We start from the raw sequence: 12,185 nt of genomic DNA on the forward strand, positions 1-12,185 counted from the left end.
TATGGTGCACCTTAAGTAGTAATAAAAAAATCAAGAGAACTCATAATTATTCCTAGCTTTATAATCTGATTTAAAATAGTAGTGCATAAGATGCAAATGGTTATGGGAGTGAAAAAGAAACACATTCATGTTAAGTAGCATTACATCTTATCAATAAATCTCTGATTAAATGCACATGTACTAATGTTAAATGCTATCTGAACAAGAAGCCTTTAAACATGTTTCCCTCCCCTCTTTCTTCCTTTTTCAGATGGAGTAGACATTGAAGATGATCCTTCCTGCTCATGGCCAGCTTCTTCACCCTCTAGTAAGGATCAGACTTCCCCAAGCCATGGAGATGGTTGTGACTTTGGTGAAGAAGAAGGTGGCCCAGGATTGCCCTACCCGTGCCAGTTTTGTGACAAGTCTTTTAGCCGCCTCAGTTATCTAAAGCACCACGAGCAAAGTCACAGCGACAAGCTCCCTTTCAAGTGCACCTATTGCAGCCGCCTCTTCAAACATAAGCGGAGCCGAGATCGCCATATTAAACTTCACACAGGAGATAAGAAATACCACTGTAGCGAATGTGATGCAGCATTTTCAAGAAGTGATCACCTTAAAATTCATTTGAAGACTCATACCTCTAACAAGCCATATAAGTGTGCCATTTGCCGGCGTGGATTCCTCTCCTCTAGTTCACTTCATGGACACATGCAAGTTCATGAAAGGAACAAAGATAGTTCTCAATCTGCCTCCCGGATGGAGGAATGGAAAATGAAGGACACTCAGAAATGCAGTCAGTGTGAAGAAGGTTTCGATTTTCCAGAAGATCTTCAGAAACACATAGCAGAATGCCACCCAGAGTGTTCCCCAAATGAAGACCGAGCTGCTCTTCAGTGTGTTTACTGCCATGAACTCTTTGTAGAGGAAAGTTCACTAGTAAATCACATGGAGCAGGCTCATAATGGAATGGAAAAGAAACATATGTGCAGTATTTGCTCAGAGAACTTCCATACTGTTGAAGAGCTCTATAGCCACATGGATAGTCACCAGCAGCCAGAATCATGCAACCATAGTAACAGCCCCTCTTTAGTGACAGTTGGTTACACCTCAGTCTCTAGCACTACTCCAGATTCAAATCTCTCAGTAGATAGTTCAACTATGGTTGAAGCCGTTCCCCCAATCACAAAAGGACGTGGAAGAAAACGGACAGCCCAGCAGGTGGCAGATATCACTGGGCCTTCAAATAAACAACCCAAGGTTGCTTATAGTTGCATTTATTGCAACAAGCAGTTATTTTCAAGCCTTGCAGTACTGCAAATACATTTGAAAACTATGCATTTAGATAAACCTGAACAAGCCCATATTTGTCAGTATTGTCTAGAAGTGTTACCTTCACTTTACAACCTAAATGAACATCTGAAACAAATACATGAAGCGCCAGATCCTGCACTGATAGTTTCTGCCCTGCCTGCTATGATCTACCAGTGTAACTTCTGCTCAGAAGTTTTCAATGACCTCAACTCTCTTCAGGAACATATTCGATGTACTCATGGATTTGGAAATCCAGCTGCTAAAGACAGTAATGCGTTCTTTTGTCCTCATTGTTATATGGGGTTTCTTACCGATTCTTCTTTGGAAGAGCATATTAGACAAGTCCATTGTGATCTTAGCAGTTCTCGTTTTGGTTCTCCTGTATTAGGTACCCCTAAAGATCCAGTCGTTGAAGTATATTCTTGCTCTTACTGCACAAATTCTCCAATATTTAATAGTGTTCTTAAACTGAATAAGCATATAAAGGAAAACCATAAGAACATTCCATTAGCACTAAATTACATCCATAATGGGAAGAAATCTAGAGCCATGAGCCCTTTGTCTCCAGTTACTATAGAACAGACATCATTAAAGATGATGCAGGCTGTTGGTAGTGCTCCTCCACGCACTGCTGGTGAGTACATCTGCAATCAGTGTGGTGCTAAATACACCTCCCTGGATGGTTTTCAGACTCATTTAAAAACACATCTTGACACTGTCCTGCCAAAATTGACTTGCCCTCAGTGCAACAAGGAGTTTCCAAACCAGGAGTCCCTGTTGAAGCATGTGACCATCCATTTTATGATAACCTCCACATACTACATCTGTGAAAGTTGTGATAAACAGTTTACTTCAGTGGATGATTTGCAGAAGCACTTGCTTGACATGCACACCTTTGTGTTTTTCCGTTGTACATTGTGCCAAGAGGTCTTTGATTCAAAAGTTTCCATTCAGCTTCATCTGGCTGTGAAGCATAGCAATGAGAAGAAGGTGTACAGGTGTACGTCTTGCAACTGGGATTTCCGCAATGAAACGGACTTGCAGCTCCATGTTAAGCACAATCATTTGGAGAATCAAGGCAAAGTACACAAGTGTATTTTTTGTGGTGAGTCTTTTGGCACAGAAGTGGAACTCCAATGCCACATCACAACACACAGCAAAAAATACAACTGCAAGTTCTGCAGCAAAGCATTTCATGCTATCATATTGTTGGAAAAACACTTGAGGGAGAAGCATTGCGTTTTTGAAACAAAAACTCCCAATTGTGGAACCAATGGAGCATCTGAACCAGTTCAGAAGGAAGAAGTAGAGCTACAGACATTGCTGACCAACAGCCAGGAATCCCACAACAGCCACGATGGAAGTGAAGAAGACGTTGATACATCTGAACCTATGTATGGATGTGATATTTGTGGAGCAGCCTACACAATGGAGTCTCTCTTGCAAAACCACCAACTTCGGGATCACAATATTCGACCTGGGGAAAGTGCCATCATAAAGAAAAAGGCAGAGCTGATAAAAGGGAACTACAAGTGTAATGTGTGCTCACGGACATTTTTCTCTGAAAATGGGCTTCGTGAACATATGCAGACACATTTGGGTCCAGTGAAACACTATATGTGCCCGATATGTGGTGAGAGATTCCCATCGCTTCTGACTCTCACTGAACATAAGGTCACACACAGCAAGAGCCTTGATACAGGAAACTGCAGGATTTGCAAAATGCCACTCCAGAGTGAGGAAGAATTCTTGGAGCATTGTCAGATGCATCCTGACTTGCGAAACTCCTTAACAGGATTCCGATGTGTGGTTTGCATGCAGACAGTGACTTCTACTTTGGAGCTGAAGATCCACGGGACGTTCCACATGCAAAAGACAAGCACCAGTGCTCCAGTGCAGACTACAGGACGAATACAGCATCTTCAGAAATTTTACAAATGTGCTTCTTGTCTGAAAGAATTTCGCTCAAAACAGGACTTGGTAAAACTGGACATTAACGGCTTACCATATGGGCTGTGCGCCATTTGTGTTAATCTCAGCAAAAGTGCTAGCCCAGGTATGAACATACCTTCAAGCAGCAATAGGCAAGGCATGGGCCAGAATGAGAACATGAGTTCCATTGAGAACAAAAGCAAGGGAGGACTGAAGACTCGCTGTTCAAGTTGCAACGTCAAATTTGAATCAGAAAGTGAACTTCAGAACCACATCCAGTCAGTCCATAGAGAACTCATCCCAGACAGCAATAGTACACATTTGAAAACACCAGAAGTATCACCAATGCCCAGAATCAGTCCGTCACAATCAGAAGAGGTAATTCTCCCTCCCACTCCCTCCCTCCCTTGCTCCCTCTCTGTCTCTCTCTTCCCCCTTCCCCTTTTGTAAAAATATATGACCATCTTTTTTCTTTCTTCCTTTTTTGTGTGTGCATATGTATGCAAGTTATTTGCCAAGATATACTTAGCCCGAATATGTATTGTATCTTCCCTAGCCATTAGCTAGCTAGCAATTACTTGCTTTTTGATAAGTCTTGTGTTTTGGCTTGAATGGCACAGAGTAGGACTAATTCCAGTCTCCCTAGGATATTGTCTTCTTTATCACTGAAGAGAATAATCTTTGTGCCAGCACAACTGAGAGCTGGAATCTTAACTGAGGTTCATTTTGAGTTGGAATCCCTAGTTCTGAGTTATGCTTACGGCACAGAGTGTTAATGACATAAAAGTAAACTACACTAAGCCAAAGCGTTGGCATGCAGAGCACTGTTTTTTGAAAATATTTGTGAGCAACAGAGCAGGAGGGCTATTTTTGTAAATTATGTTGTTGACATTAATTTTTCCCTGTCTTGCTCTACTTTGATTAAAAAGGAAACACCACAGTACTTTTGCTAAAGGGTAAATTAGTCTTTTTTATTGTAATTCAATTTCTGTGTGTGTTTGCGTGTGTGCGTGTTTGTGTAGGTGTATTTGGGGGTGTAGTGGTAGGATTTGACAGAATATTATGCTAAGCATCAGATGATTAACATTTCTTGCAGAATAATCTGTAACATTTTTTTTACAAATCTGAAGATCCCATGGGGTAGTAATAAGATCACACACTTATTCCAGATTAATTAATTTGCAATAAATGCAGTGGCCTTTTTCTATTATCATAATCACTAACACAAATTAGAATTGCCAAAGGGGCATTCCCAAGCACACTTAAATGTACATTATTTAGCCTTTAACTTGCTTTAACTTTCCTTTTGTTTACCAGGGGCAGGAAACATATGGCCTGTGGACTATACCCAGCCATTTTGAGTCTTGCTCCATGAATCTCCTCCCCCTCCCACCTCTACCCATGCATACCTATCCAGCTGAGAGCCTTAAAGATGGTAACTGTAGGGGAAAATAAGAAGCAGTCACAGCCAGGAAAAACACCGTGATAGACATGCATTGTCTACATTTGGCTTACGTGTAGCTTTATTTTTCAACTCTTCTAGAGCATTTGACAGGAGCTTACTTAGAATAATCTATTTTTAATTATACTATTTTTTAAACTTGCCAATAAGAATTTAAATTCTGCACTAAGGTATACAAATACTATGGAATAGTGGGAAATTTTTACCATGTCTGTGCTTGATTACAAACAAGGAATTTAACCATAGACAATGCTTGATGGAAAGAGTGTAGACTTGCCAGCTCTTTAGAACATAGTGACACAATCCAAAATAGAGTATAGTTACAGACAGGACACATATTGCTTGATCACATACAAGTGTGCAGGTGCCAGAAGGATACTTCAACAATTAAAATTGAATTATTTCTGGATTTGTATTTATGTAGAGATATACACTATCCTTCTTCTTTATTAAACCTACTGAATTCTTGAGAGAAATTCCGAGATTTGGCTTTCTCACTTGAAATCCTCCCAATTTTATATAACAATGCCACAATCTAATGAAGTACAGCAATATTGTGAGATTTGGATATTTGAAATTAAAGATTTGAGGTCCTGAAGACAGCATTTAAGGATTTTGCTGCTGCAATGAAGTTGACCTCTTGACCTATACACTTGTGCATTTAGCAGCTAGTTTACCTGCAGGGCAGTAGATGAAGTTTTTCATTGGGAATAAATCCTATCACTTGCTACTTTCTACAGATTGTTTTTAAAACAAAACCACACGAGACTGTAAAATTTGACAATCTGATAGAGTGGAGGAAATATTGTGTTTCACATCACATCTTACCATAATAAAGTTTTACCTAATACCTTAAAAAAACTGTATGAAAGAAAAAAAGCTATTGCTTTCAAATTGGGATAATCTTTAAAAAATATAGTGATAAACTGGGCAAAAGGAACATGCATTTCCTTTACTCTAATAAAGGACATCTTTATTCTAATATGTATTAAAACTTGCTATGTGTGTGCCCAGAGTACCTATCCCATAATAAGTTAAATTGGATATCGTGAACTTTTTTTGCAATAGAAAAGCAGTGTCTCCCTCGGGTTTCATCTCAACAATTGATAACCAAAGAAGCAATAATTTATGATATGCTGATTTACACTTTATTAACTTTATGTGTATTTCTTCAGTAGCTCATCCATAGAGAATATATTGTAAGGTTTCATGTTTTCCCTTTAGGCACAGAATATGGCCCAAAGTTGTGCATTTTGAGACATCAGCATTTTGGATTTGCTGGAACCTGTCAGCATTACTTCATTCAGTAATCAGGAAAGAAAACCACTGGACTCCATTTGAATTGAAATCAAGTGTACTTTTACTAATTATAAATGAACAGTTGCAAAGCTAAGCTGAGTCTGGTTAATTAGGCGCGAAAGCGGATAATATCAAGTACAATTCAATCCCCTCCCCTTGGCACCCCTGTACATAGTCCAATTAGGTTTTAGGTTTAGGTTTTATTCAACTTGTATGCCGCCCTATTCCCGAGGGACTCAGGGCAGCTAACAAAACCAAGGGAAAGGGGGGGGGACAATACAAAAGGGAAGGCAACAAAAACAAACAACAATACAAAACCAGTTTAAAAAGTCTCAACAAGCACACCAGTTCGAGTGGGGATGGAACTCAGCAGCCCCAGGCCTGCTGGAACAGCCAGGTCTTAACGGCTTTACGGAAAGCCTGAAGGGTGGCGAGGGTCTGAATCTCCATGGGGAGATCGTTCCAGAAGGCCAGAGAAGCCACAGAGAAGGCCCTCCTCCGGGTAGTTGACAGCCAGCATTGGCTGGCAGATGGAATTCGGAGGAGGCCTAGTCTGTGGGATCTAATGGGTCTTTGGGAGGTAATCGGCAGGAGGTGGTCTCTCAAGTACCCAGGTCCAATACCATGTAGGGCTTTATAAATGCACCCAACTGTCAGGTGGGAAATAACTTCAAAAGGTGTCATCAGGATGGAATGCCGGACAGTTAGCCTTGGCGGGAAACTCCCTTCTTCTACATGTGCAGTAAGGTGGTCAGATCAGCGACTAGAAACTTCCTCCAGCACATAATGATTCCCCTCCCAGATACCATCCCCCCTCCCCGTTTCAATGACAGCCGAAGCAGCAGCAAAGCAGCTCCCAAATGGCCCAACGTCTTTCCGTGTCAGTTAGTTTGCGAGAGGTGTATGCGTAGGGTTGTAAATTACCTTGACTATTAGCTTGAAGCAACACAGCCCCCACAGCCACGTCACTGACGTCAGCTTGAACCACAAAAGTTGTGTCCATGTCCGGGTGTTTGAGGACTGGTTCCTCCGCAAAAAGTCACTTCAACCTCTCAAAAGCAGCTTGGCATTCCATGCTCCAATCTAGCGGCTTGCTAGGCTTGGGTTTCGCCCCACCTTTAGACTTCAAAAGGTTAGTTATGAAGAGCAATCTTAGCAAAAGAGGGGATGAACTGGCGATAGAAACTAGCAAAACCCAAAAGTTTTTGCAATTGCCTGCGTGTTCGAGGGGCCTCCCACTTGGTGACCGCTTTTACCTTAGCGGGGTCCATTTCAACACCCTCGTGGGAGATGCGATAGCCCAGGTAGTCAACTTTCTCCTGATAAAACTCACACTTGGACAATTTGGCATAAAGTTCAGCTGCCCAAAGTTTTTTTAGCACGGTACAAACCAGCTTCACATGTTCTTCACGTGTTTCCGTGTAAATAAGGATATCATCTAGATATACGATAACGCCCTTGTAAAGATGGTCATGTAAAACCTCATTAATTAGCTGCATGGAGACCGCTGGCGCCCCCTGTAGGCCAAACGGCATTACTCGAAACTGGAAGCAGCCAAGAGGACAGTTGAAAGCAGTTTTCCATTCATCCCCCTCTTTAATTCTGACTCTATAATATGCCTCCCTTAAGTCCAATTTAGTGAAGATGCGGCCCTTCCCCAATTGGGCCAGCATGTCCTTTATCAGTCGCAAAGGGTAGAGGTTCTGAGATGATATCGCATTCAGGTTTTTAAAATCCACACCATCTTCTCTCTGAATAGTACAGGAGCCGCTACCTTGGGTCTCGCCGGCTCAATGAACTCCAAGTTTTTATCGATGAATTTTCTCATTTCCTCCATTTCCCTAGGGGACATTGAATATATTCGGGGCTTTGGAAACTTCACCCCAGACAAAATATCAATGGTGCAATCAGTGGGCCTGTGGGGGGGTAATTTATCAGAAGATTTTTCACTACCCCCCCCCCCCCGAGATCCCAATACTCCTTTGGAATTTTTTCTTCCCCTTCGATCTTCTCCTGCCCTCTGGCTGCCAATGTGGGGCTAATAGCGCCAGAATCTGGAGTCTCAACCTTCCATTCAGGGGGTATGTTTATGCGAATTCGTAACCAACCCTTTCTCCAGTTAATGCGAGGGTTCCATTTACGAAGCCAGGAGAGTCCCAAAATAAGGGGCCGGTCCATGCCAGGTGCCACAACAAAAGTTTTTAACGCCCGATGGGTCCCCATTTTCATCTCTATGGGCTCAGTAGAAAAATGAGCAGGGCCGCCTCCCACAATAGAACCATCAATTTGGCAAAAAACAATAGGGGTTTTCAAAGTCCTCAATTTTAAGCTTAGTTTCTCCACCATTTCAGCGCTTATCATGCAGCGAGAACAGCCGGAATCAAGGAGAGCTAAAAGTTTCTCAGTTGCGCCAGAAGATGGCACTCTCATCTGAATTGGGATAAGCATGGGGCCTGTTCTGGAACTTACCCAGCGATGAGACTCTTCCTCATCTGATTCGTCAGACGAGCTGGGACTAACGCCTCCTTCCTCCTCCGGCTGGAAGTACTGGGGAACATTCTTGGCAGGGAATGCAGCCTCCCTTCTCTTGCTTGGGGTCTTCACTGCTTTTCCCTCTCTCCGGGGGTGGGTGGGGCAGTCTGAGCCAATTTTACGCGGCAATTTACAGCGCGATGGCCTTCCTTCTCACAGCGGAAACAAGTGAAAGGCTTGGCTTTGCCTGCGAAACCCGTGGCACGACAAAACCGCGCTACGCAAAATAGCGGAGATTAAATCGCGTCGCTAAAGTCGTGACGTCATCACTGCGCGTCATCACCGCGGGGACAACAGCGCGGCGACAGAAGGGCGTTCTACATACTTCGTTCTTTCCCTCCAAAGGTAGCCCTCCTCCTCCAGCTGACAGCGGCAGCGGGCACGGGGCAAAGCAGGCTGCCCAGCAGCAGCAGCCTGCGGGAAGGGTCCAGCACAGCCACGGGGGCAGCAGGAAGCCACGCTGGCGGTGGAGGAGGACGCAGCAGCGGCGGCGGCTGAGGCTCTCCCGGGGCCGGCAAAGCGGGCTTGCCCGGCAGAGGCAGGCCGCCCTCTTCCTCCTCAACAACATCTCCTTGGATGGGCGGCCGCCGCCACCGGGCAAGCCCGCTTCGCCGGCCCCGGGAGAGCCTCAGCCGCCGCCCGCCCGCCCTGCCTCTTCCTCTGGGGGAGGCGCCGGCGGCGGAAGCCGCCCGTCCAAGGAGATGTTGTTGAGGAAGAAGAGGGCAGCCTGCCTCCGCCGGGCAAGCCCGCTTCGCCGGCCCGGGAGAGCCTCAGCTGCCGCCGCTGCCGCATCCTCCTCCACTTCCTGCTGCCCCCCGCGGCTGAGCTGGACCCTTCCCGCGGGCTGCTGCTGCTGGGCAGCTCGCTTTGCCCCGTGCCTGCTGCCGCTATCAGCTGGAGGAGGAGGGCTACCTTTGGAGGAAAAGAACGAAGCATGTAGAATGCCCTTCTGTCACCGCGCGGTTGTTGCGGCGGTAGGGTCGTTTTTTTCTTAGCGCTTCGGACGCCGCGGATTTGCCTCCGCACTTATGTCGGCGCGGATAAGGGCATCGCGGTTTTGTGGTGGAACCGCGAAACCTCCTTTTCCCTCACTCCTGGGGCGGAGGGGTTTTTTGGGGACTGCTGGGGGGGGATTTCTCCACATCTCCCTCTTTCATGCATTGAAGCCTAGCTAAATCCAACTCCACATCTGCAGCGTGCTCATACCAAGCGGTTACACGACGGGGAAGGCATCGTTTATGCACTGTTGGTATATTTTCTCATTCAATCCCTCAGCAAACTGATCCAGCAAAGCCTCTTCCGACCACCCCCTCATATAAGCTGACAACTCCTGAAATTCCTGGACATAATCTGGCACAGTTTTGTTTCCCTGTTTCAGAGCCATAAATTTCAGGCACCCGTGTCGTTCGGTCAAAGGGTCATCAAACCTCCTTCTCATGGCCGCCATAAAGTCATTAAAATTCATCAGGAGAGGGGAATTGCATTTGTGTAGGCCGACCATCCATTCGGCTGCCTTCTTCTCTAAAGACATCAACACCATCCTCACTTTCATTTCATCTGTCTCTAAATCAGGTCCATAGATTTCCATATAATTCCAGACCTGAATTATAAACAACCCAAGATTTTTAGGATCTCCATCATATTTAATGGTTAAGGGAGGGACTTTTGCCATTCGGCGTCACCTGCCCCCCCCCCCCCGCTCTCTGAACAACTCTAGCTGAAGGGGGGGAGGCTGGTTCTGGGTTTTCTTGTGCCCAACCCCCCTCGGCCCCTTCACTCTCCCTTAAACTATGCATTGAGTACCTTTGTCGGCTCCCTTTCCACTGCTCTCTCACGGTTTCTGAGTTCAGTCCATGCTTCTTCGAGAAGTCTCATGGCATGGGAAAGCTTGTAATCTTCTTCTCCAGAGTCACCCCAATCAGCTGACTTTTTCTTTGGTCTCCTTCTCATGGCTCCAGCATCCAGTTCCTCAGGCTCCTCTTTTTGTCCCATATCCCAAGTCCATCTGGGACGAACGGCAGGTTCTTCCACTCTTAGTTCGGCCAGCCTTTTGGTTAAAGATGGTCCCGCCGTTGCCCCCTCCTCTTCCTCCTGGTCACTTACATGCAAAGACATTTCTTTTCTTCTTGTGAGGGCAAACCCCTCGGTAGATTTTAGCTCCGGGGTGGGTGCGAAAAGAGACTCAGCTTATTGTCAGCATTACTTCATTCAGTAATCAGGAAAGAAAACCACTGGACTCCATTTGAATTGAAATCAAGTGTACTTTTACTAATTATAAATGAACAGTTGTAAAGCTAAGCGGAGTCTGGTTAATTAGGCGCGAAAGCGGATAATATGAAGTACAATTCAATCCCCTCCCCTTGGCACCCCTGTACATAGTCCAATTATAATGCACCCAACTGTCAGGTAGGAGATAACTTCAAAAGGTGTCATCAGGATGGAATGCCGGACAGTTAACCTTGGCGGGAAACTCCCTTCTTCCACATATGCAGTAAGGTGGTCAGATCAGCGACTAGAAACTTCCTCCAGCACATAATGATTCCCCTCCCAGATACCATGCCCCCCCTCCCCGTTTCAATGACAGCCGAAGCAGCAGCAAAGCAGAGGCTGACATCAACCTAGAAATGACAGTTGATATTTTAAGAGTCCAAGGGGAAAAAATGTAGGAAATCAGTCATGGTAATACTATGTTTTCTCCTAAGGAAAAAATACTTTCCTTTAGTATAGCTTCCATATAATTAATCTGAGAATCCAGTTCTATTGCACATTTAAATCATGACACAAACAGCATAGTAAGGGTCAGCCAACATTTCATGTCCACCTTTGGTTATCATGCTTTAAATAAGACACATAAATTTAAAAGATCACAGAAGATCTGCAGGGGCAGGGGGAATGATATGTAGGAAATCCTGATTAAAATTAACATGCATACGTGGCCTACATTGGAAAAAAGTTGATAGCAATATAAGAATTTTAAAGGAGTTTTAGCCTAAGGATAATTTTTAAAACGAACAATCAAAGATATACTTGGGGGGGGGGGGAGTGTGTGCTATAACACAGGCTTGTTAACATTTGAAAGGAGAAATCTAAGTCTTAACTTCCCCGACCTGTTTAAGTAAAAAACATGTTGGGACTACAGCTCCCACAATTCCCAACTGCATAGATTTTTAGAATTGCAGACTTGACACATCTAGTGGGGACTGAGATGAAAAGAACCAATTGAAGCAAGTAGAATAGATTAAGTTTTAGATTTAGTATGGCTTCGGTTGAGGAAACTCAACTACTATAGTTGTTAATACAGATATGTTTTTTTGGAACTGCAAATATAGTGAACAAATAACAATAGGGCATCAATTTTCTTTATTCCAATTTGGGTAAGAAGGGATAATCCCAAGAAGTTTGATTGATTGCCATCAGGAAAAAGCATCAGAAGCAATATAGCTATAAAAGAGATCACATGGGACTCTCTAATTTTTTACATATTTTAAAAGATATTCAGATTCTGACTTAAATTTTGTAGCATTTCTGCTTCAATAAATTGTATCATGCCTATTTTAAAAACCACAATTTAATTTCTAAAGTTATTTAAGAATGTTCCTGCAATCTTTCTTCTTGTCAGCATGAAGGAATAGTTGTAATCATATGAAGCTCTTTTTCATTACCTAAT

General features: G+C 44.0%; 1 protein-coding gene across 6 annotated transcripts in view; it reads left to right on the plus strand.

Moving 5' to 3' along the window:
• ZNF521 (zinc finger protein 521) overlaps nt 1-12,185 on the plus strand; it is a 355,589-nt gene that overhangs the window by 162,733 nt on the left and 180,671 nt on the right. For all 6 annotated transcript variants that reach the window (XR_015695657.1, XM_087707161.1, XM_087707157.1 and 3 more), the window contains one exon: nt 251-3,603. Coding sequence is in view for 5 of the 6 variants with exons in the window: in XM_087707157.1 (XP_087563283.1) it covers nt 251-3,603 (3,353 nt within the window). In the remaining variant the exon portion in view is untranslated. The remainder of the gene's footprint in view (nt 1-250; nt 3,604-12,185) is intronic.

This window comes from Thamnophis sirtalis, unplaced genomic scaffold (assembly GCF_051295495.1).
Source record: "Thamnophis sirtalis isolate CommonGarterSnake01/CBP01778 unplaced genomic scaffold, rThaSir2_p1.2 scaffold_2, whole genome shotgun sequence".
NCBI lineage: Eukaryota > Metazoa > Chordata > Lepidosauria > Squamata > Natricidae > Thamnophis > Thamnophis sirtalis.